The 24,938-nt window shown below is 38.1% G+C and overlaps 3 protein-coding genes across 3 annotated transcripts; 1 reads left to right on the top strand and 2 right to left on the bottom strand.

The window, feature by feature from the left end:
• Window positions 1-337: 337 nt before the first annotated feature.
• On the bottom strand, window positions 338-5,500 carry LOC102782983 (G protein-activated inward rectifier potassium channel 3-like). The gene is made up of 3 exons (XM_006785073.3): window positions 5,339-5,500; window positions 1,262-2,412; window positions 338-786 (listed from the first exon to the last, which is right to left on the bottom strand). The coding sequence occupies exons 2-3, from the start codon at window positions 2,385-2,387 to the stop codon at window positions 590-592; spliced, it is 1,323 nt and encodes a 440-aa protein (XP_006785136.2). The 5' UTR covers window positions 2,388-2,412; window positions 5,339-5,500; the 3' UTR covers window positions 338-589.
• Window positions 5,501-5,957: 457 nt separating this feature from the next.
• On the bottom strand, window positions 5,958-14,912 carry zw10 (zw10 kinetochore protein). The gene is made up of 16 exons (XM_006785074.3): window positions 14,726-14,912; window positions 13,722-13,856; window positions 13,516-13,614; window positions 12,667-12,744; window positions 11,326-11,485; window positions 10,949-11,101; window positions 10,489-10,686; window positions 10,177-10,313; window positions 9,901-10,083; window positions 9,366-9,589; window positions 9,044-9,115; window positions 8,779-8,948; window positions 8,391-8,521; window positions 7,519-7,650; window positions 7,137-7,339; window positions 5,958-6,559 (listed from the first exon to the last, which is right to left on the bottom strand). The coding sequence occupies exons 1-16, from the start codon at window positions 14,828-14,830 to the stop codon at window positions 6,439-6,441; spliced, it is 2,301 nt and encodes a 766-aa protein (XP_006785137.2). The 5' UTR covers window positions 14,831-14,912; the 3' UTR covers window positions 5,958-6,438.
• A 973-nt stretch (window positions 14,913-15,885) lies between these two features.
• Window positions 15,886-24,823, top strand: mks1 (MKS transition zone complex subunit 1). The gene is made up of 18 exons (XM_006785075.2): window positions 15,886-16,192; window positions 16,440-16,561; window positions 17,363-17,415; window positions 17,545-17,712; window positions 19,948-20,045; window positions 20,266-20,394; window positions 20,666-20,770; window positions 20,923-21,031; window positions 21,132-21,188; window positions 21,258-21,300; window positions 21,397-21,459; window positions 21,663-21,733; window positions 21,822-21,891; window positions 21,979-22,086; window positions 22,489-22,622; window positions 23,224-23,306; window positions 23,994-24,091; window positions 24,416-24,823. The coding sequence occupies exons 1-18, from the start codon at window positions 16,116-16,118 to the stop codon at window positions 24,517-24,519; spliced, it is 1,692 nt and encodes a 563-aa protein (XP_006785138.2). The 5' UTR covers window positions 15,886-16,115; the 3' UTR covers window positions 24,520-24,823.
• The last annotated feature ends 115 nt before the right edge of the window (window positions 24,824-24,938 follow it).

A 24,938-nucleotide genomic window follows, 5' to 3' on the forward strand; every position in this document is an offset into this window, starting at 1 on the left:
GAATGACAGGATTAGAAATGAGAATATCAGGGGGGCTGAGCAGTTTGGAGACAAAGTTGGAGGCAAGTCTGAGATGGTTTGGACAAATGCAGAAGAAGGGACAGTGGGTATATTGGACAAAGGATGCTGAAAATGAGGAAGCGCACAGAGAAAATGCATGCATAGGGATTGGTGTGACAGAAAAGGATGCTATGGATAGGGTGAGATGGAGGATCCACTATGGTGCCCCCAAAAAGGAACAACTAAAAGATGAAGAACAAAAAAGAGGATAAATTTTATTTTACTTGATTTAAAATAAATCAGACACCATGTTATGTCAAAACATACAACAAGGAAAACAACAGAAATTATGGCCTCCCTGAGATTTATATTCATGAATATGATTGTCATTACTTCAGAGAACGTCACAGCTGGTGTACAAAAAGAGGTATGAAAGCCATGTTTGTCTTTAAAATTTAATAGATCATTGAAAATTACTCGGTTTACCTACTTACATAGCAAAATAATTAACTTTCCACATCAAGAAAGTAGATAAAATTACTACAACTGCAGATTCTTAGTTTCCACAAATAAGACCTATTTTCAGTTTCTAAAATGTAGATTCCTCATCCTTTGCATGGCTTCTGTTTCTTGCACTGAGTGGAGACATTTCGACTTCAAAGGTTTTGTCAAACGCACTGCAGTCCACGAGGAATGCTCCTTTTTCCAGGGAAATGCACGAAGCAAATCGGTGACCCCACAGAATCTCATCCTGTGTGTAGGATGTCCTTGCCTGGCATGTCATACCTGCAGAAAAGCATCAGCGGGTTAGGAACCGGTCACTTTATTGGAAAAAGATCCAACAGATTTTATCAGGACATAACTTTATTGTGTGCAAGTTTTCATGAAAGCACATCTTTTTCTCTGCATTTATGCACTTTAGCCAGCACTGAGCCATAAGAATAAAGTTTTTTTATGAACACAAATTTGTTAATATTTTAGATAGTGAACAGTAACAGTAACCTTTTTCTTAGTTGGTTTCAGTTTGCCAACCACTCAAACAACGCCAAAAAACTACCACAAAGCAGCTTTATGAAGATCTATGCTACTGTACGTGTTACTGTAACATTACAAAAACAACCAGTAAACATCACAACAAGCAATAAAATCCCAGTTTAATAATAACACACATACTTAGCTCTTTTCAAAAATGACAAACAATCAAAGTTGTAAACGTAGCTGTATCCGTATTAAACAGCACAAGCACAACATTTCTACAAACCTGATGCCTCCACAATGCCTTCCAGGATAACGATAATCTCCAGTGTCTCCCTCTTCAAGCGCTTGGCCCCCACCTCCCAGAAGGGACTACTGTCATTGATGATATGGGCAATGGTTTGGGGCTCTACCAGGAGAAGCCTGTCTCCTCCAGTGTCATAGCCCAGATTGATCTCTGTCTGCTCCAGTGGGATGAACTCTCCCTCCTTGGTCTGCCTGGATTTGATCAGCTTGGCTCGGATCTTGGCGTCCACCATGTGGCTCTCTCGAAGGTCACCTATGCGGAAGAGCAAGCAGAGCTTCTCGTCACGCTCGCAGATGACGCAGTGTTTGCTGAAGATCAGTGTCTGGGCCCTCTGCTGTGGTCGGGAGATTTTAACGAACATACAGCCCACCATCACGGCATCGATAATGGAGCCGGTGATGGACTGGACCATCAGGAGCACCACACCCTCAGGACAATTAGCTGTTACCCTCCTGGTGCCGTACCCAATAGTCCTCTGGGTCTCCAGAGATAGCAGCAGGGCTGAGAGGTAGCTGTCCACATTTTCAAAGCATGCCTGCCACTGGGAGTCGTGGACGTGTGCAATGTCGTCACGTAGCCAAGCATCTAAGAAGTAGATTGCACCAAAGGACATCCATGTGAGGATGTAACAGGCAGTGAAGACGAGAAGGAACCAGAGATATTTAAGATCTACTAATGTGGTGAAAATATCTGAAATGAAGCGACTCTTGTCTTTAATGTGCCCCAGATTAACCCTGCACTTGCCGTCCTTGGTGACGTAACGCTGGCGCTGATTGTTGGTAGTGACACATAGAGGCTGCTCGTCTCCCAGCAGCTTGCAGCGCCTCCTGAAGCTCTTTGCACTGTGCCGCTTCTCTGTTGGAGAGAGAGCAATGTTGCCCCTGAAGGTTGATTGCCATTGAGAGCTCAAACGTTTAAAGTGTTTGTTACGATGCATGTGCAGAGATTTCGATGTGTCTTCTACTGATTCTAGAGGAGTTTCTTGGATGACGTCCTGTTGATGAACCTCATGCTCAGCTGGAGTGAACACCTGAAAGGAACTCTCAGGTGGACACTGAGGGCCCTCTTGGGATGGTGGGGGTGATGAGCAGTTAGTGATCATCATGGATCAAAGTGAATTTATCTGCAACCTGAAATTGCAGAAAATATTACATAATATTCACAATATTCCAAAAATATTGCAGAAAAATGTGGATATGGATGATGTGATGTGGCCAACAATGATTCAACATTGCACACAGTTCATGCTTTATTGTCGGGGAGAGTTAGTGGACACAGAACAGAGTGGTTGAGTAAACCAATGGCTCTAGTTGTGTAGACGTTCAGAAACCAAACCAAGCATCATAGTGAAAAAGAAAGGTAATATATGTGACTTCAGACATGACATGGTTGTTGGCTGAAACCACGGGAACGAGTGTCACAGACAGAGCACTGAGGTCAGAAAGCATTTAGTCAAAGTTTACACAGGATTTGTTACAACAATCTTTTAATACTTACAAACAGATAAGTAGGTTACTGAAAATGTTCATGTAGGTATTTTTTTAAACCAACAAGAAAGTAACTATTATTCTTTCCTGGCACGATAGATAAATAAAACATGACTCAGTGTCGGAGCTACATTTTAAACAGGGCACAAACAGGTTGTGTGGAAAAAAGAAAGGAATTGGTTTTCAGTAGCAGCAACATTTCTTCTAGTACTTCCTTAACAGCATTTTCCACAGGAGACACTTTGGCATGTCACAGTAAGAAAAGGTCATGGGTAAATGGTTAAGTAAAAGGGGTATTGAACTTAATGGATCCCTGTCACACTGTCAAGTCATAGTATGAGACTGGGACACAAAATTAATAAAACTATTGTTAACAGTAAGTGTTTGAATTGCATTATTAAGCGTGCAGTGATGCAAATGTCTACATTGGTGAGGTTACATATCCACCTCTGACTGGCTGACAAATGTATTCAGTGCAACACGTGCAGTATATTAACTTTTCACTTTGTGTATGTCGTGAAAAGTTCTCACCCCTAAACTTGTGCACTTGTTAGAAGTCTAACTTCCATTCTAAAGTAATTTAAATTAATTTAAAACACCAATCAAAATAATAAATCTGGTTCTTGTCATTCTTTTACTGAATCGAGAGAACATGACTTAGTCAAACTATTTATAATTATTTTATTTAATCATCTTCCGGAAGAGAGAGACATGCACAGCCCAAAGCCATTTTGCAGATCTCTAGCGTTAGAAACCAAAAATGGTTTGTGTTATTTTGGTCCTTTCACGTCACACATAGTTTCGTTAAAAACAACTCCTTCCGTGTTACTTAGTTCCTACTTAGTTCTGTCTGGTTTCCTGTATATGCATCTGCAGCTCTGCACTAAACTTCCTGTTTTTCAGTCTGGCTGAGCACTTGGTTTATGAGTCAAAGCTGCCTTGCTTTACAGGCCTTTATTATTAAAATACATAAAACAATATAATCTAAATAAAAAAGGACTAAGAACATATATTTATTCTTTAACTATATTTACTTATTCATGCTGCCAGGTCATCCTCTATTTATATTAAGGTGATTCACGAGGTGACCTCACATGCAGATCAGCATAACAGCAGGTTTCATCTGTCTGAAGTGGGCTGATCAGTCACCGCTGCAACTTGTTGCAAATGCAGGGATTGTCCTAATCCTTAAAATTAATCTGAACTTCACCAAAGAATACAAAGGATTTGAAAAGATTACCAACTGTATTTGCCTGAAGGCTTAAATCTAGAAAGTAGTGTCCAGATGTGGCCAAAATTCATCTTGACTACACGTGTGCCCCATCTGTGTAATACATTTACAGCTATCAACCAACATGAGTCAGGGAGACAAGATTTTACTACAAGGAAACATTCCAACACAAATAACAACTTACAATCTTAAATCTTTTTAGCCCATTTATGCTTTAGAGTTGCTTAAGGATTTTGAGCAACTAGTAGCTGTTTGTAGATGAGGGTGTCGCATATCTCACGTGTTGTATTGATAATATAAACACACTTAGCAAGATTTTTGTTTTAAAAATAAGCATCAGCCATATGTGATAATTGTTAAATAAGATGTAGTCTATAAATAAAAAGTAAACTATTATAAAATATAGTTTATATAGTTTAACAATGATAAAAAAAAAAAAATACTGTGTTACAATAGCCAGTTGCATAGAAAATGCAAAAAGTGCCAACCTCAATAAATCAATATAATTTAATATGAAGCTTAATTATGAACTCAGTCCAGACATTTTGTAAGGTGCAACAGTGTAAACAAGTATGGTGGTAATACAGATTGATATTCAATTAGTATTATCTTCTACAACTTTGTAACTTTAGAGGTTTTATATAAACAATAGTCATTTCCATACATGTTGAACTGTTGTGGATGGGTTTTAGTTTTTTTTCTTCCTTTTTTGTTTCATTTTCAATGTAACCAGTCCTTGTGATGTTTTTTGTAACTACATTTACAATACGTTAATACTTAGTCAAAAAATATTTTGAGTAAAAAAAAATTACATTGCCAAATATTCCATGTTATGCTAAGCTGACCTCATGGTACACTCAGACTGACAGCTACTCCAGGCAATGAAAACCTGAAGTAAGTCGACAAGTACAGTATGCATGTATTATAAAAAATTTAATGAGTTATGTATATGTAGCGTAGTTTAATCAATAAGGGTACTGCCAGAAAATAATTCACCCACATTAGACTGGTTTTTTGTTGTTGGTTTTGACAGGTAATCTTTGATGTTTCCCTCAATTTTCACTTTTTTTTTTTTTTTTTACATTTTCCATATCCAATCAGTTAACCAAATTAATCCAAATGTATCATCATGAATAAAAATTAATTTAATTTAGATTCCTGTGAAAACAAGCATTACAACGTTATACCACACAACAGTGTATCAGTTTTCTATTGCTTAAAATACAGGACAAGTAACTGAGTAAGTTTAGATAAAGAAAGCAAAGACAGTAGTAATGTCTTATAGATTGAGTTCACATGTTCAGATTTATTTACTGAAAATGTGAAAACCCCACATACCTCTGCAAAGCATGTCTTAAGATGAACGCTGCTGCTGGTATAATGTAACTTCCTTCAGCTCATCGGGGTAATCAAATGGAGGAGGAGAGAGTTTAGAGTGAAGAGCTGCTGCTGTGGAGCTATGCAGCTGTTTGTCTCCTCCCCCTCAATCATTCAGACCACAAACACTGACAACAAAATGTTTTTTCATTCTTACAGTCTGCTTTCACAAACGTAATATGATTCACAGTGCATTCAAAAGCCTGCAACAGTTTTTGGAACATTTCAGCCCAGATACTCTCACCCTAGTCAGATAATTTAATCAGCCTTGAACACAATAAAACCTGGGTGTATTCTTTAACTTTTGTAAAGCGATTTGTTGAAATGAAGCTGGAAAAAGTTCCACAAAAGCATGGACACTTAAGGCTGTTTTATAGGTAATCTATCAGTGGTGGCAGCTGTAAATGAAACACAGACCTGACCGAATACAATACAGGGATCAAATTAACAAATATAACTTACAAAAATAAGCTGCTACTATATTCTCTGCATACTGAGCATTATGAAGTTGCATGATGGCAAGACCTATCACCAAGAACGCTCATCATTTCTATTCATCAAGAACAGCCTGGACAAGGTCTCGAAAAAATTGAGTGTTTTGGTTTATTTGGTTAAGTTATATCAGAACACACAGACACACATGGAAAAATTCAGTTTCACTGCTCGAACAAGAAAATTTGCAATACTAAGTCCAAGATCCAGAGCAGGTCTTTCACAACATAATGGTCCTTTAGAGGCGCTTAGGTTCAAACAAATAAACTCCTGAAATCACATCAGTAAGTTTGATTAATGAAGTGCAGCAAAGTTACCCTGAATACGGCATCATGTGTCAACGGAGGACAAGTTTCTGGTTACACAACCTCAGGGGGCTGGGGAGTAATAAATCCCCAGTGACAACACCTCAACCATTTCTGTGATGAGCTGTTCAGCCTGTATACATGTAAATGTTTATATTTTATGCAAATAACAGAAAATAGAAATGAATAAAGGCAAAGAGTCCTTATTTTCCACAGTGGAAAAGTGCTCAGGTATCTTGTTGGGATTTTTTTCTTTCCAAGAATCTATTTGATTTTGGCCAAAGCTGCAGCTCTCCTCTCCGTATTCTGAAACAAAGCTCGGATCAGATTCTTCACCTCCGAACTGGAGAACTCCAAAGCCAGCGGACCTTTACTGTCAGCCCACCTATGGAGACGAATCAGAGACAAGTCAGACAGCCACACACAAGAGAAAAATATAGTAAGATAGTTAGATCTTCCAGTCAAAGACTATTAATGGTCCCACAAAGTCATTTTAAGACCGGGGGGATAAATCCTTTAGAACTGTGGCCCCCTCCAGCTTTAAGAAGCAGCTGAAGAGTCATTTATTCAGACTGGTTTAACTAGTTTTAGGCAGTATGATGTTTTATGTATGCCGTTATACATATTATGTGTTTATCTTCTGTGCTTTTTTTTTTTTAATATGCCAGTTTTTACTGTAAAGCACTGTGGATCCCCCCCATGAAAGCTACTGGATAGATAAATAAATAAATAAATATGCATGCATGCATGCATGTAAAAGCAGACTTATAAAAATTTATTGATGGAGAAATATCACTGTAAATTCCTACATACTAACTTTTTTTTATAGCTATAAAAATATGACACCATCACACTTACAAACAAGCCATTAATTTAAAGGCTGAATGGATTAAAAGTAATGACAAGCCACTGTTACACCACACCTTTCTGTTATTTTCTGTGTTGTGAAGTTTCTTTCTTACCTGTCAACGATCTCCTGCAGATTGGCCTGCAGCACGATGACGAGCTCCTTGAAGGTGCCCCACTTCTTCACATAGAGGGGCACTTCCTCCTGATATTTCTTATTCTTCTTTTCCTCAGCCAGAGGGATAAAGACCAGCGGGCCTTCATCAATTATAGTTTGGCACAAAGTCTGGAGATGGTTCCCATCCTCAGAGGAAATGTCCTATAGTGACAAATACAATCCTTATTAAAGATTAAATACGTCAACTCTGAGCATGTAACACACTAGTATTAGAACCTGAATATCATATTTCATCAACCAAAGACAGCATCTTATTAGGGCTTTATTATGACAAATGTTTATTTGCTTGATTCGTCAACTTTAATTTCAGTAACACAAACCTCTAGCATCATGACTTTGGCAGTAACTTCTGTGATGGCTGTGTTGAGGAGGTTGCCCATGGCTTTACAATAGATGCTGACCGGAAGGACATCCTGCCAGACTGTACCCAACTGCTTCAACTGATGAATAACCTGCAATCAAACAAACAGATGAGTGGAGCATGAGTAAAAAGCACTGCACAGCCTTAGGGGTGAAAATAGAAATGGACTAACATGTATGTAGTGCTTTCCTAGTCTTACTGACCACTCAAAGGACTTTGAATCATTATTTACATTATACTCATTAACTATTTAATAAGGATATCAATTAAGAAAGCATTTCAACTGCCCCGCATGGCTCTGATGGAATTGATCCCCCCATTTAGACACCCCCATTTACCACAGTCTTTGAAAAGCCTTATTGGAAGGTGTAACTTAACCTCATACGCCTCTTTTCCACTAGCACCTATCTGGCTCAACTCAACTCCTAGTGTTTTCTATCAGGTGGTACTACCTGGAACCGGGTACTTTTTAGTACCACTCGGCCGGGGTTCCAAGCACCCAGGAGTCGAGCCGAATGGCTCTCTTCTTTTTCCTTAAGCCAAAGACCCAGCAGCAGACATTCCTCAGTGTCCTCCATCGTTGTGTTGCATTTGTGTCACATACAAATAAGGTCACGGGCCTCCTTGCTCTAATGACCCCAGCTACACTGAGGTTATACTCAATTATAGTTCTTAAACTACAAAACCGAGTTTAGTCGCGTAAGAACAAGTGGAAAAGAGGCCTGATGTTGATATACTTCTATTCAAACCTTCTTCTAACAACAGTGCTAACCACCACACCAGCTCGGTGCCCAAACTCTTTTTATATAATGAGCATTTCTCCCCACTCACCTGCCGTACTGCTTTGCTAGCTGCAGTGTAGTTATCTTCATCATCCAGGTTGCAGAAATTGTGAGCAGTGGAAAGTCGCTCCAGCAGTTCAGCTCTCTGAACATTCAGCTGGGCTAAGAAGCATTGGGCACCTGCAAGAAAAAGAACAAAAAGGGATAAATGTTTTTGGAGAGTTAAGTGTGCTCATATTTCAAAGCAAACTGTAGATTGAATGCTGGTCCTTGGTAGGAAACTTTTGCCCCGATTTTGCCATAAAACCCCTTTCTCTCTTTGGTCCAGCGTGACAGAAACTTGAAATCAAATCTTGAGTATCTGAATCATTAATAAATTGCATCTGGCAACAACAGAGGGCAGTTCATAGTACAACAATTCATGACAGAATGCTTACCCAGTTTCCTGAATCCTGGCACCATGTCAACAAAAGTTGCGACGCCCTCGCTGAGAGGCTGCGGCAGGTGGTTTCTGAAATGGTGACCCAGGGTGAGTAGATGATGGGCCAGGTACATGCAGTTGTTGTGCTGGATGGCAGCTAGGTGAGGAAATTTGAGCAGGTTTTCCCTGAGTAACAGAGAAACAACAGTTACTCATTTACATTTTCGCAGTACATCTACTGCTTTTGTCCGTCACATGTTACGTGATGGAAACAGCCTTACTTGTGGTACGTTGGCACAACATCGTAGAACAGCTGGAAAATGTTTCTCACAGTGAAGAAGAGCTGCAAAGCACTGCAAAGAAGAACAGTTTTCAAATTGAGTGCGTAAAGAATCAACCTTCCCTGTGCAGTGTATAGTCTATATATAAATAAAAGGATATTTTGACCTATTTTGGACAGAGGTATTGAAATCACACTGAAGCGGCTACAGCTAAGGGACAGTCTTAGATTTCTCATTGTAGAAAAGCACAGAAGGATTATTATCAGGACTCAAGCATACATCAACACAAAACACAGTGAGCTCTCTCAGAACTGTAACAGACCTTTGTGTTGAGCTCCCAACAGCTTCACACAGAGTGTCGAGTGCCAGCTCCATCAGCTGCTGCACTGACTCACTGATGCGACAGGCTGGCAGCCTCAGACTCCACGCAGACAGCTGCTTTGAGTTCTCCATTGTCACCTCCTCCTTTAAGCTCTCTGGCTTGACCTTGCCCTCTGAACTTGGAGCTGGCAGCTTGGGGAGGCGAAGTTTTGAGTCTGGTGTGATCTATTAGATAAAGTTTGTAAGAAGGAAATAATTTGCAGCAGGGGTAATTACAAGGGTAATCACACATGCATGTAATTTTGTACAACTCAAGTGGAATAGTTATTTAAATGCATCTTCACACAACAGTTTTTGTAGCATATTTAGGAGGTGGCCTGATGAAAACCATTTAATCATTTTTACACAAAGATCTTAATAATAAGGAAAACTTCACAATATTAGCTAAAAATTACAATATAATTCCCTTTTTGACGTTCTGTGGAATGTTTTTCACATTATGATAAGAGAACACACAGACACTCAGCCTCACATACTTTGACTGTGTTATGCATCTTTGAGGTCATGAGTTTACGGGCTGCTACAATGACGTCCTTGCACTTCTTGCTGGCAAAGTGACAGTTAACATCTCTGGCATATTTGAGCAGGTCTGTGGAATCACCCTGCAGATACTCCATCTCCTTTAGAGACTTCTCAAACTCCTCTGTTTCCTTTATCACCTTCAACACGAAAAGAGAACAAATACATAGTAAAAATGTAGTTGCGTGTATTATAATATTATTATACTAGACAAAGAGCTGTTAGGTCCATACAGTGTTGTATTTCTCCAGCTGGCTGCTGTTGGTGGGAATGGAGTGGACCAGGCACTCATGTATGATGGTGTGGGACATTTCCTCCCAAATCAGCTCCCCCAAGATAGCGGACAACTTTTTATCACCAATCGACACGTCTGGAAAATAATAAACAAGTGACTTGCCTCTTCAACAAGACTCAGATGCAATATTTCAGGTTAGCATGGATAATTTCTCCTCATATTCAGTCTGTCATTGCTTTCTATGTAACGACCCCAAAAGATGTAAAACCCAGTATGTATTTTACAACCAGTACGTGCAGCCATACTGTACCTAGGAGGTGTAAATGAAGCGTCTTGAGCACCAGCAGCAGCTTGTTGTAGACCTTTGAAGGTGCGCATCGCTCCTCGTCGCTCTCCTCCAAACACTGCAGGGCCAACGTGGTTCCCTCACCCTGCTGCTCAGTCACTCTCACAGACAGAGACGCGTACATCACCAACGGCTTCAACATGTTCTTCAAAAGCACCTGACCTGAGTATCAACAGAAAGCATAAGTGAGCGGGGTTCTGACCTCAGGTACATTGTGCTTCAGAGCTAAATAGATTAACCTGGCTGACTCACTTGAGAAACATTTTTAACAAGGAAAATTATGTTATAAAAATTGCAGCGCTGTACCACAAATATGGTATAGAACAGTCACACATTTACCATAAATATTTTAAATGAAATAAAGTACATACAAGGTATTATACACATTTTAAAAGAACACAAAAGCACTGCTGCTTTTTCTTACTGAAGAGTTTGATCTTGTGCTGAAGGTCTCCTTGGATGGCCAGAGCTTGCAGGACAGAGCTCAGTAATGTAGGTGGTTTCAGTTCGCCATCCTTACTGCAAGCACTGCTCAGTTTCAGCTCCACCTTCAAGAAAGACATCTCCCCTGCAGGCTCTGGTAACACACACCCAAAAGCTACAGCTCAAGTATACTTTAAGATTTGCTTATAAAATCTAACTAATGTGTTCAAGCCTTTTAGGCACAATCGTGGATAACTTTCTCACCTGGAAAAAGGTGAGAGCTAGTTAGCAGTAGAGCTTGGCTTATTTATTTAGCACATGAAATGTGGAAAAGAGCTCACACAAAGAGTGGTACCCTGTTCTTTCAGGATGTCTTACCCTTTGTGGATGGTAACTTCCAGATGACGAGGCGCTTCCATTCATCTCCCAGGTGGTAAATGAGGTTCTCTCTCTGCACTGTCAACTCAGAGCTGAGAGCACTGAGGAGCGGCAGCTCAGAAGTCTTCCAGCGCTTCAGTGACCCCACACTTTTCCTTGCCTTCAATAAAAATATGACCCATGAATTAGTCTGTTTATGTCCACTCAGCTACCGAGAGAAAGCATCTTACACAGGCAACAAGACAACAACTGTGGAACAGTAACCAGGTCACTTTAGGGCAACATTTCCCCTCTTCTTCATTTAAAAGAGTCACATGTACGCAGGAGGCATTTCAGCCATTTCTTTCAGTCTATTTAACACAGTTGTTTGGGGTTCTCTTTTTGTATAACTGAACAGCATTGTTAGTGCAGTGTATCCGGTCACAGCAACTGACACACACAAAGACCCCAAAGGAACTAAAAAAATCTTTTAACAATGGCCCATTTTATCATGGTATTTGTGTGATTGTAATTGTTCTGCCTCATCTTTACTGACACAGTCATGCCTTTTCTTTTTTTTTTACTTTAGTTTTCCAGCTGTACTTCACTTAGCTTAAAACCACTGTATAGGCTCACTGGGGTGAATTGCACATTGGATTAGTTATGTCACAAAAATACCATTGAGTGAAAAGGCCAAACATAGCTACCTCTGTTTGAATTAACTACAAACAGCATACAACACTGACTGGTAGTGCTTTGTTCTTTTTGGAACAGCTTTTATTATAATCACATTTATTTCAGATATATTGTAAGTGAACTTTCTGAGGAAGCAGGTAAATATGATTAAGTCATTACACCAGTTTTCAGTCACCCTCTGCTTTTTTCACCTCCACATTTTGTATCACTAAATATTTTAACTTGTTTTTTAAACATTAAAACAAATTTCTGTTTATCAAAATGAAAGGAAATGAAAGAACTTGTTAAGTAAGGTAACACAGTTTTATTACCTTAACAGTAAGTAGAATAAATTAAATAGTACTGGACTGATGGTTAATGATTGCCTTTCTAGTAAGTTGAGCACTCAAAAAGTCTCAGAAGCTCACATTTATCTATGCCTAAGCACCAAACTCCAATGGATGCTATTCACAACTCAAGGTTTGGGATCTTGCTCAAGGACACTTTGGCATGCGAACTGGAGGAGTCCGCGACTAAACCTCTAACCTGCTTTACCAACTAACCTGGGGCTCATGTGTGCAGTCACCTTAAAAAGACCAATTTTTGAGGCAGATAAATGCTGGTTTAGCGCTGAGTATTGTTTAAAGTAACCTAAGGCTGTGTGGACATGAATGAAGCAGCTCTTACCCTTTCCAGCCGGTTGGCAGCATCCACATACTTCTTCTCCAGTAAAGCCTTGTTGAATTCTTCCATTGCACTGTGAAACTGAGTCACACGGCAGATACGTCAGTCACAGAAACATCTATACCGCCTTACAAACAAACAAAACCACACACACGCACACAAAAAACTGGATCTTTGCTAATAAAACATTCTGTCAAGTGACAGAAAAGCTGGCCAGTTCACCAAGTTGTTCAGGATAATTTACAATTATAACTCATTGTTATTATTTTTTATCATTCTTATTATTATTATTATTATTATTATTATTGCTGTTGTTGTATGAAAATACATATATGAAATCCAGGAACTGTTAAAAACAAAAACACTACATAGAAAAACAGAACACACAAATTCTCAAAAATTATAAACACAAAACATACAAGAGAATTAAAAACGAACATACAAGCAATTAAAAACCGATAAGAGATGATTAAAGGATCACGAAAAGAACACAAACGAGAGAAGCAGAAACGCTATCACATCAAAGCAAATAATTAAAAATGTGTTTTCCGAAGTTTCATGAGGAAAAATTGATTTTGCAAGTCTCAGCTCGTCATGCAGGATTGTTCCACGCCAAGGGGTCCTATTACATTTAAGTGATGCTAAAACTAGTAAGAAGATGAACTTCTGCATTTTGAAACAGTTGGTGTGCTTTTCTCTTTATATAAAAAAAACAAACAAAAAAACAAGAACAGTAGTAAAGTATCCTAGAGCAATAGAGACCTTTATTATGGGAGCTGTTTGGAGAAAGGACTGGTTGGAAGCATCCATACAATTATTTGACTTTAATATAAAAACTCAAGAATAGTGTACCTCTTTTAGGTGTCCAAGCATTGTTATGATGACTGTATTTTTCTCCAGCTGTTGCTTCAGCTTTGTATATTCAGCCACGGCTACATGGACGTTCTGCACCTACGTCCACATCAATAAATACTTTAAAAGCATGCTACTAAGTTATACCACAAGAAAAACCTACTTCATGAAACAGAATGAGACCTGGTTCAACTTTCACTACATACTTCATTCTCAATGCAGTTTTTTAGAGTGTCCATTTCTTTGGAGACTGCATCAACCTGTAGCATCAGCTCCTCTGATGACTGGAGACTGGGCAGGAAATCGTTGTATCGCTTATTTATCATGTCGCACACTTCTTCCTGGAGAAAACACATAAAGACAAACGAGTCATTTATTTCATAGTAATAATTATGAGACAACCATTTAACTTTTACTCATCTATAACCTGCTGAATAAGCTCAGATAGCACATTTTTGAAGTTTCTTAACGATTATAATTATTTGTGTGTTGTTGAAAATAAGCCTGAGGCTTAGTGTGTAGTGTAACTCCTAATAAACTATCAAAACACACAACAGTTGATATAAATACACTATGGTGGAAATCATGCAAAACCCAAATAAGAGCAGTTAAATTAATTTAATGCGGCAGACAAACGTGGAAGAAGGCTGTCAGAGCTGGCTAAAACTTCAGCAGGTGTCCTGAAATCCTGTTAACTACAGCCTATTTATTACTATAAGCAAAGATATTAGGCCTAAAAAAAAAAGTCACCTGGTGTTTGTATCACCTACGATGCCCAGCCAGAAACATTAAGCCTGTTTAATCACGGCACGGCAACTCACATCATTCATTATAAGATCTGCATCAGACCAAAAGTCGTCTCTAAATCTAGAGAAAGCATAACTTATTTCTTAAGCTTACACACCTTCTCCCGTTGTACAGTAATATTTACAAGCCACGTAACCTAGGTGTCAGTACTGAGTCTGTACCACAGATAGCTTAGTCCAAATCTTGCTAAACAAACGAAGTTAACTCGCTTTGAGCTTTACTGACAGTCTGCATGTATTATCAGATTTTCTGGTTAATTTCTACATGCAGCTGAGTGTAACTTCAGGTAGTAAAGTTAAAGCAATGACGGGGAACTAACAGTAAACCCGCTAACAGCTAAGAGTTGGTTCAAACTTTGCGTAGCGCGACGTTAGCTGATGCTATGACGCTAGTCGGTGGTTACCTTTGTGTCCTCCACTTTTCGCGACATCTTGCTTATTTTTCCAGACAGATCCTCCTTCTCCAGTTTGCCAGAGCTGGCTAGAACTTCAGTCACAAACGACGCCATGCTTTTTAGTAACGTTATATTGTCCTAGCAAAACTGTGACAGGTCAGCACAACAGCAGCAGCTCAGGACCCGCCGACCGCTCTGATTGGTCCTCACTGTCGTCTTTCATTACGCCTGCAAACTGCTACGAGATCAAACCACTACCGCCCCCAGGTGTTCCCGCGGGGTAGATGTAAATATTTTGAAAAAAAGAAGAAGCTGACGCAAAAAGACAGTCATAAAAAAATCTTGTTAGTCTTTCATCATTATTAAATTAATCTTTAATCTTTTCTCGTTTTAATTTTAATAAACTTTTAAAAACTGTTTTAAACAATTTTAATTGTTTAAAACATATATAAAATACACACAAAAATACTGTCTGAAGCTCAAATTGTCTGGTTTATATGTGGAAATTTTGACTCGATTTTAACTTTATTTTATCCATGTAATGTTTTCTTTTTCATTTACCTTTGGTCAATGAGCTGGTTTCAGTTTTTGTGCAAATGTACTGTTTATAAAGTTGGGGGATCCTGCAGTCAGGTGAGACTGAAAAAGTCACTTGGATGAGTGACGAAACGTTTCTCCTATTGAAAACGCTATGTCCAGATCAACACTTGTTTTGTTTCTTTAATTACCCTGCGGGCAGGGCAAACAAATCTTATTTGATTAACTTACTTATCTTAATGGTTAAATTTCATATTCATAAATCCAAATTTTCTAACGCAAAACCATACTTTCAATGCTTTTTAAATGAAACCAAACTATATGTTAAAACTATGCAACTTTCCCAAAATATAAAAGCTTTTAAAACCATAAACTAATGCTTCCTGTTAAATATTATGTGATTTTTTTTCTTGACTGTATCTATTTGTTTTTACACTAAACCCCCTGACATTATGTTTTGTTCATTTATATATTTACTTTGTGTTTTGTCAATAAAGTCTATTTAAAAAAAAACAACAAAAAACGTCCAGATGAACAGACTCAACGCTTTGGAGCTTTGGTCCATAGGTGGCGATAATGCTGCTGTAATCTGGTGTTCAAACCGCAAAAAACTAGAAGAAGAAGAACATCGTTTATCTCTATGGCAACGACAACTACCAATTTGCCTCGCTTTGTCCACAAGTGTTTCGATTTATATTTTTATACACATATATATATACATTTTTACTGCTTACATTTACACCTTTGACTAATGGCTTTCTTTACGAAATGAAAGTATCTGCACAAAGGCGTGTGTGTGTGTGCTAACTGCAGCTAATAAAAAGTGCTACGGGAGTAGCTAACATCTCACCGCTAAATAGTCATGACAGATTGCTGGAACACAGACACCGGAGAAGCTGTCTATCGGTCCCGGGATGCTATCAAAAACTTGAAAATAAAGTAAGTAGCCTATGGTTGTATTAGATCTTATTTTATACGAGTATTGAAGGACAACTCATAAAGAAAATGAGTATTACTGAGACCGAGATGAGAAATTTTTGAGCTGTTTTTTTCACCAAACTATTCCGCTACTTTCACTGTTTTAAGGAAAGAATGTGAAGATTAGAAATCTACGTCTACAAACATATGTGTTAACGTCAAGACACGATGTTTCCACGCTTTATTTCCATTTGTTCACGTCCTTTAGGGTGCGCATAGAGAGAGTGACCTCCACATCAGCTCTCACACAGCATCTCCAGCAGCAGTTTCTGTCCCGGCAAGACAGAGGAGCAATTGAACTGGAAACACTGTCATCACAAGGCCAGACAGGTAAAATTACAGTGAGAAACTACTTATTTTTTGCTTGGTTAGTGTTGAGTCAACGTGTGATTTCCGGCTTTCCAGCTTGGTTTTAAAATTTATGTTCAAGCTGTGATCATTTGCAGGCCTTGAAGTTTACTGAGGATGTTGCACGAGTTATTATGGCTACACAGCTCAAACCTCTAGCCAGTTTAAAGCTGGTATAAAGGTGGACTTTGCATGAAATAAAAAAGAGTGCTACATTTAAATTGGCAGTTAGTCGCCCTGAGTAAACTTTAATACTACAGCCTGTTCTGCACCAGTCCAAGCTGTTCTACAATACTTCCAACTACCCCATTAAGCCTTCAAGCTTAGCCCATAAATAACAACACAACATTATTATCATTCTTTCTGTGTTTCAATGTCATTTGCTGAACAGTCCTTGGTGTTGAAAATGATCAGTCATCTTTCCTCATTTTCTCTTTCCTGTCCTCTTGTTCTTAAATTCTGAGAACAAAGTTCTCTTATTTTTCCTCAGAAACTGGCTGTACCTGCAAAAAAGTATAACTAAATAGTATTCCAACCATAACTTAATTCACATTCTGCATGTATTAATAGCATAAGTTGTCTGGAAGCAACCTCAGGCTGCAGCACCTGAAAAATTGACATAATTGATACAATTTCTTCATTAAAGCCTCTATTATAATTAATAATTTATTTATTAATGGTGTTCTGAACTGGGGCGTGGCACTTGTATTTGCCCATATTAGGATGGCTCTTTCCTTTGAGGCTTATTTTAATATCTTGACATTTATGCTACTCTGACATCAGGTGATAATGAAGAGGAGCTGGTGGTTGGCTGGCAGGAGAAATTCTTCAGTCAGGTAGAATTTTGAATATTTAACATCCTACTCTCACTGCAAATTATATTGAAAACAATTGAAATGTTTACTATTTAAAACTGGACACTGGACATTATTACTTTACATTTCTGTGACTGTCTGTAATTCCAGTATGAAATGGAGCTGTTCCAGAACGAAGCAGCATGTCAGACCCCTCTGGACCGTCAGTACCACACAGAAGTCAAAGCCCTCAACAGGGGCAAAGGTCGACGCAATCGCAGAATTTTCACATACACCGATCATGACCGCTACACCAGCTGCCTTCCAGTACATCAGCTGGTAGGTTGCACTGTATTCTCACTGTATTTGTCCAACACGACAAGCATATTTGCAGAGGTATTCCAAAAGTAATGTTTTTTTTTTTACAAATATATTTAAATGGAACACACTAAAGGCTAGATTTGGACCAAAAACATGTTGTAGGTTTAGAAGCAGTTACAGTATTTATCACCTATGAGTGTATCCCTTTATCATGTGACCAAATGGATGTGTTTACTGTAAAGGCTTTTTGCAGTCCTCTGTGTGTTGTGCTTGGTATTTGTGGCATAGTGCAGTCTAGCTATCCTTAAAAACCTTACAAAGATCTATCAAGTAAAGTTTTGTGGATCATCACGTCTCATAAGACATGCCTGCCAGCAAAGTTCAAAAGCAATCCTTTTAACCACTCATTTAGTGGCCACATTAGGCCCTATCATGATTGTTTTTGAACTTTTTCTGCCCAATAATGGCCATAATTTCAAATTTGCAGGGAACATGCAACACATTAAATATAAAAATGTAGTGCAGTGTATCCAAAGTGCAGGTGTACCTATCTTTAAGGTGTATTTTTAGTACAAGGACGTATAGAGTACATCATACAGTTCATAATGCAGTTCATAGTGCAAATGAATGATACATCCATATAGTTTCAGTGCATAATGGTGCATAATTGCTCATACTTACTGAGCAGGTGATGTTGAGGGTGGGAGAGGTTAGTGATGATGATGCTGGCAGCCTTCCTCATGATTCTGGTGGCATATTGTGACGATATGGAGGGCAGACTGCAACCAGTGTTCTTGAAGGTTCTCCATAATACTTCTCAAGCTGCTGTTTGTCCTGACTGTTTTACCGTACCTGTCAGGTCTTTCTCAGAGTTTTTTGATAACTCTGATAACTCTGATAGTTTGACACCTTATTTGCTACACATGGTCTAGACCAGGGGTCGGCAACCTGCGGCTCCAGAGCCTCATGCGGCTCTTTAGTCCTTATACTGCGGCTCCGCGTGGTTTGGGAAAATAAATTAGTATTTAGCTGAAGTGTATTTTATTTGTGTTTAGTTCTTTTTTTAACTTGTAGTTCTAAATTGGAAGATTATTGTGATATTGAAATATAAAAATAAAATTATATTCTATTATTTTTTCATCGCTCAAAATAAGAGTCACACTCGCGGAAGCCGGTATACCCGCCGAAACGCCGTGCATTTATCGAGACTTTCAACCCCAGGTAGGCCAATTATGGATCTTCGGATCCACATTATGTCAGCAGCTATTCTCCACCATGAACTATGTTAAAGACAAACACCGCTCACGCCTGACAGATGACAGCTTACAGTCCTGCGTAAACTGACTTTGTACAGCCCCGATTAGCAGATGCTGTGCGCAGAGGTTCGGGACCATAAGTCTTATTGTAAACATATCACGGCAGACCGGCGATGTTTGCATGAACACGCTTTTCAGCATCTCTTTATTGACCACTTTTCACACACGTTTGCTGTACGCATACAGCCGGCTATAGCTTTTCACCTCACAGCCCGACATACACCACCAACACCACAACAGCACAGATAGCGCAGACGTAAAGGCAGCGAGGCGTGATTGCGGGTGTGGCTCAGGTGCGTCCGCCTCCCCTGCAGCAGCGCTGCAGACCACGCCCCACCGCACGCATTAACCTGGTAAAATACATATTTAGGCAGAATTTTGCAAATATCTATTTTTAATTTTTCAGCAGCATAGTGCTTTTTTACCAATTATTTTTTAAAAGTCAGGTCAAGGCTCCAACAGCCCAAAGGCGATATAAGGGTGGTGGCTGACAACAGTTTTTGTTTGCTACATGGATCATTTTAGTTCAGGTTGGTGTCTTTCCTTTTGTTATATTTCTTTAAGAGTTCAAAATGTATTGATTACATAAATAAAATGTAATTTTCTCTGTAGCACTTCATGGATTTCATAAGCAACACACCTTAGTTGTTCACACAAAGCATAAAGGTAAAAAACAATATATACAGTGTTATCTTCATTTTAGATGTCAAAAAGTATTTGCGGCTCCCAGTGTTTTTCTTTTGCGTGGAAACCGGGTCCAAATGGCTCTTTGGGTGTAAAAGGTTGCAGACCCCTGGTCTAGACTTTTCTCTCCAAAAGCAACCAGCTTTGCAGATTTCTAATTTTTATTTATTTGTGCAAAATAAATCTAAAACTGTGCAGTTCCAGCTTCTCTAACTGTGTTTGTGTGTTTCTTTTAACCTTGTGGCCCTCGCAGCAGCATGCTACCGACATATTCACCACCAAATCCAACCCAACCTTCCTGGCTGAGAGGATGGCCAGTGTGAGACACAGACGTCAAGAAAGACGCACCATGTGGGTGAAACTATGTTTTCAGATTGATTAAAAGCCTACTTTGTCTTTCCTCATTACATTCTGTGTATTATTTTCTATTTATCTTCCTGTCTAAATCCATTATAATCCACCTAACGATTCTTTTCCTAATAAGTCAAGACATAAAAATAGGATATAAGCCTAACTCTAGGTATAAACATGTAAAAAGTAATGCTATATTATTGGCTGGCATGCTTTGCAGGGATTCCAGTGTCCCAAAGTCAAAAATCATCAACTGGGAGCCAACAGAGGAGTTTGTGAGGAACAGGCATGTGGTCAATAATGTCATGCAGACCATGCACATCATGGGGGACCTGGGCGCCAGTGGAAGGTAAGGGAGTTGGCTTTGTTCACACTTTTGATCTCTCATAGAAAATGCAGAAAAAGTTAGTCTTCATTTATTAGGCTTCACTTTCTTAGAACATGTAGTCTGTACTCTGTGTTGGTGACTTTGCTGTCTCTCAGATCTTGAAGCACAAAGTGAAGGAGTTAGGAAAACTTTCAGTCTGTCAGGCATATTTCTTCTTGTTCTCCTATTACTAGGGTTGATTTATTCAGTGTTTCTTATGTGATTTTTCTGTTTGTGTTTTTTGTTTCCTCAGGCTGGGCCAGAAAGAAAATGAATGTTTGCTGGCAACTATAAAAACCGATGGCTGTGGAACAGTGATTGTAAAACCTGATTTTAACAAAGGCAAAGAGCCCTACAGGTAAGTCTTCAGCATCAGTGGAGATGCGTAGCTCAAGTTCTCACTGATAAATTATTATTATGTTTGATACTAACTGAAAAGACAGCAAAAGATCATGTCAGAAGGTGATGAATTAAATGCAAAGCTGGTGTGATGTTTGTGTTGTTGTGCAGGATTGTAACAGAGGGGGAGAGGAGAGAAGTTTGGCATCTCACTGTTGAGAATGTATCGGCATCTATGAAACCTGAGGACAAGGTCAGGGAGCAGAACATGTACAAAGATGTGAGTTCATCTTCATGCTTATTTTTTTCAGGCTTCAGAAAAAGTATAGTCAAATAACAGGTCTAATCACACAAATACATCAACCTTTCTCTCTTTGTAGCTGTACATAAGGCACAAGGAGTACTTAAATAGCCTCGTGGGACAGGACTTTGAAATGGTAAGACACCTACGGTCAAAGGATATAGTCACAAATTGTCTTTGTTCTTACTAGATTTTATTCCCGTAGCCTCCTCTAGGTATTCTGCGTTACATGACGAATGGAGAGATAGGTGAGTAGAAATACCGTGCCCATTTTTACAGATACTTTAGGAAACTAACAGACTTCATCATTCAAATGTCTTTTTTTTGTTCTTCTCTCTGCCCAGTCTCAGCTCAAGGCTTTGAATATGATAACTTGTACATCCACTTCTTTATGGAACTCCCCAACAGTGAGTAACATGTGATACTTCCAGTATGCAGATGCACTGTGCACTTTATAATGAATTCATTGCATTTAATTTGCCAATTCAGCCTAAATTATTATTATTATTATTATTATTATTATTATTATTATTATTATTATTATTATTATTATTATTATTATTATTATTATTTATTTATTTATTTATTTTATTTTATTTTTTTATTTAAGATTGGTCCAGTCGGCCATTCCAGTCTATGTCAGGGGTTACCCAGACCTGTCGGACTAAAACATTAGGGAAGGTGTGTATTGAAAAGATTTGTTCAATATATTGACAGCATGGCTGTTTGATGAGATATGTATAACTCTGTATGTTCTTTCGGCTAACAGGAAAACATAGCTTTCTTTAGCTACCCCTTCAACTTCGAGGCTTTCTACATGACCGAAAAAGAGAGTGACCGTTAGTATCAGTAACAGATAATTGTCTTTAGGTGATTCACTGTTTTAAAAGGTTAAACTGACACAAGTTTCTTGTTTCTAATTTCAGACTCAGTCCCTCAGTGGCCAGTGCTCTACTTCAAGGTTCTTTCACTGGACTCCTGGCAGCGTTATCGAACTGAAGGCTATGGCCATCTGCTGTTTCCTGCCATGCCTGGTATGCTATGTGTACTGGAAAACTGATGGATTGAAATTAGGGAAGAAAATATATTAATAATTTCTCATATCCTAAGATTACACATTCAGAATAAACGGCAGTCCCAAACCCAGTTCAGTTAATTTACCCTATATTATAAATATGCATGCCCTTTGTATGTAGCATTTTTGCTTAGAAATTACTAAAATGAATAATCTTTGGTTAAGATGTCCTGTTCATCAACTTTAATCAGCCAAATGTTGGAGCTTAAGTTAACATTTAGAAAATATATTTTTCCAATTATTACAATTTTACATTTTAAATATTTTATTTCAGATAAAAATGATTTGATTAGTTATAAAAATTACAACTTTTTATTGTCCTGCATTATGTTTTGTCTGCATTTACGTGTGTGCACGCCAGGTAAACACACGGTGACGTGCCACACATGGAGACCCCTTCAGATGGGGACGGTTTCTGCGCTCAGGCGCTTCTTTATTGGAGGTTCTCCAGAGCTTGAGGACCACAGCTACGTCAGAATACCAGGGACATTCAAGGTAGGGTCAAAACTCTGCTGAGGCTCTATGGATCTGACAAATGTTTACACATAATTTAAGTGTATGATTTTTCTGTTTTGCTTAAAGAGGATTAGATTTAAAGATTTTTATTTTTTTTAAATTTTTTTTATGAATAAAAAAGTGCAGAACTTAACAGCTGCTTAAAATGCCACACTGGATTATAAAGAAAATACTTAAACATTGATTAGAATGTTTGCCTATTCAAAACATATTCTAATTCTTGATTTAATAATTAAATTATTTACATAATACAATTAATAAACCCAGTAAGCTTACTGCATTACTTAATTAAACAGGGAATGACTTATTTGTTAAACTACAATTTGTTAAACATTTAAATGTACCGTACAACAGCTTAACATAAGTTCTGGTTACATTTATTCTTTATCAAAAGCAATGTGTGCATACATGAGACCTTACAAATGCAGTGGATAAATTTAACTTCTGGTACAATTATGAAGGCATTCTTTAACCTTCTAGTTTTATATACATGTTTTATGTTATGTTAAATATGATCATTTTTATTTTATTTTAGTTTTAACATTTTTTAACATGTCTGTATGTCTGTGTGTGGCTGCAGGGGGAGAGGCTGAGTCGCTTTGGCTTCTGTACTGAAACCACAGGAAGTGTCACTTTTAATCTTAACTGTATTCAGCAAGCCAGGTAAGTAAAGCCTGGCTTCAAAAAAGTAGCCATGCATAGAGTGCCTAACAAATTTATTACACCACCACACAATGTAAGGTTTATGCCACAGCTGCCCTAAATGAACTGTATTGGTAATTACCAAGATCTTTCTAATGTTTTGTAATGGTTAACCACCAATTTACGTGAGCTATTTAATTGAAATTGAAAATAGTAAAGCACACTATTATTGTTATCATTATTATTATTATTATTATTATTATTATTATTATTATTATTATTATTATGAATGAATGAAATGAAAACACAAATTCCAGTCTAATAAAAAGGAATTTGATTTTTAGTTTTAAACAAGTGTTTGACTGATTTCTAAAATATTTGTTTTCTTGTATTTATGACAAGTAGTCTAATAAACTTGTTAAGTATTGTTCCGAACATTTAATAGAAATATATGTACTACTTATATGGTTGGTATGCTCTACATTATCTGCATTGTTATAGATTATCACATTTCTTCAGTGGCTAGACTTTATTAGTTTCAACACAGCAGCAAATCTACAACTTCACAACTGTCTCCTATTTCACAGTCCCACAATACACTGTAATTTTATTTTTATGTTAGTGCAGGTGTGGAAAATATAAACTTCTGTTTGTTTGCATTCAGATGATCATCAGTGATAACATGAAATATTTTAATTTCATGTGCAGGGCCTTTGTTGATACTGCCATGTTGAAGAAGAGGAGACAGAGAGTTTTTGACCAGCTGGGAGGATTTAGTCAGCAAGGAGCTGTTTGCACCATCCTGGGTAAGAAGTCTGGATTTTCAGGACCCACTGAGCTTAGGCTATTAGTTTGAAAGCTAAACCCTGTGGGAGATCAACTCGCTGAGATACAAGTTTCTTTCAGCACTTCAGTCTGACATATGTGAGATATGGATGGATTGGTTATAGCTTGGTTTGTTTTCTGAGCTATAAAATGTAGCGTATTATTTCAGACCAGTTATATGTAAAATCAAGAAAACAGTTAACCTTTTTTTTCTTTGTTATTTCTGTTTGTATTCGTTATAAATTGCTATGTAAGCCTTCTCTGTATGTGTGTAGTATTCAACTGGTACTTTTTTCCTTTTGCAGAGGCCTTTCAGAGGGCCAGGAAAAAGATGCAAGAAGCCCGAAAAAGTCTTCCACAAGACCTGATCAGCAGCGCTTCCCAGCTACAAATCGAATCCTCTGCTTAAGTCTGAAAAATGGAGTAGGGCTGTTACTGTTATTTTTTGAAGTTTAGATTATAGATTATCACTGGCTGTAATATAAGTGAGTTTTTCCTCACAAAGAGGAAAACCATGTCTGAATGTTTTAATCTTTGTATTTATGGCTAACATAGTGGATGGTGTACTAATGAAGTTACAATATGAGTGAAGCTGGTAGTTAATAGAGAGCAGAGCCATTATACCTGCTATGTATGGTTGTACCTGGCAATGCATTTTTTATAGTCACTGTTTATATTTGATTTCAATAAACGGTCCGATTGTTGGCGATAACTGAGGCTTTTAAAAACTTGTGAATATAAAGTAACGTTTTGAAAGTTTGGTTTTATATTTTCAGTTGGTTACTTCAGATATCAATGTAGTTGTCATATTTGTTGTAATATAAACAT

This window comes from Neolamprologus brichardi, chromosome 10 (genome assembly GCF_056152115.1).
Source record: "Neolamprologus brichardi isolate AB-2024 chromosome 10, ASM5615211v1, whole genome shotgun sequence".
Taxonomy (NCBI): domain Eukaryota; kingdom Metazoa; phylum Chordata; class Actinopteri; order Cichliformes; family Cichlidae; genus Neolamprologus; species Neolamprologus brichardi.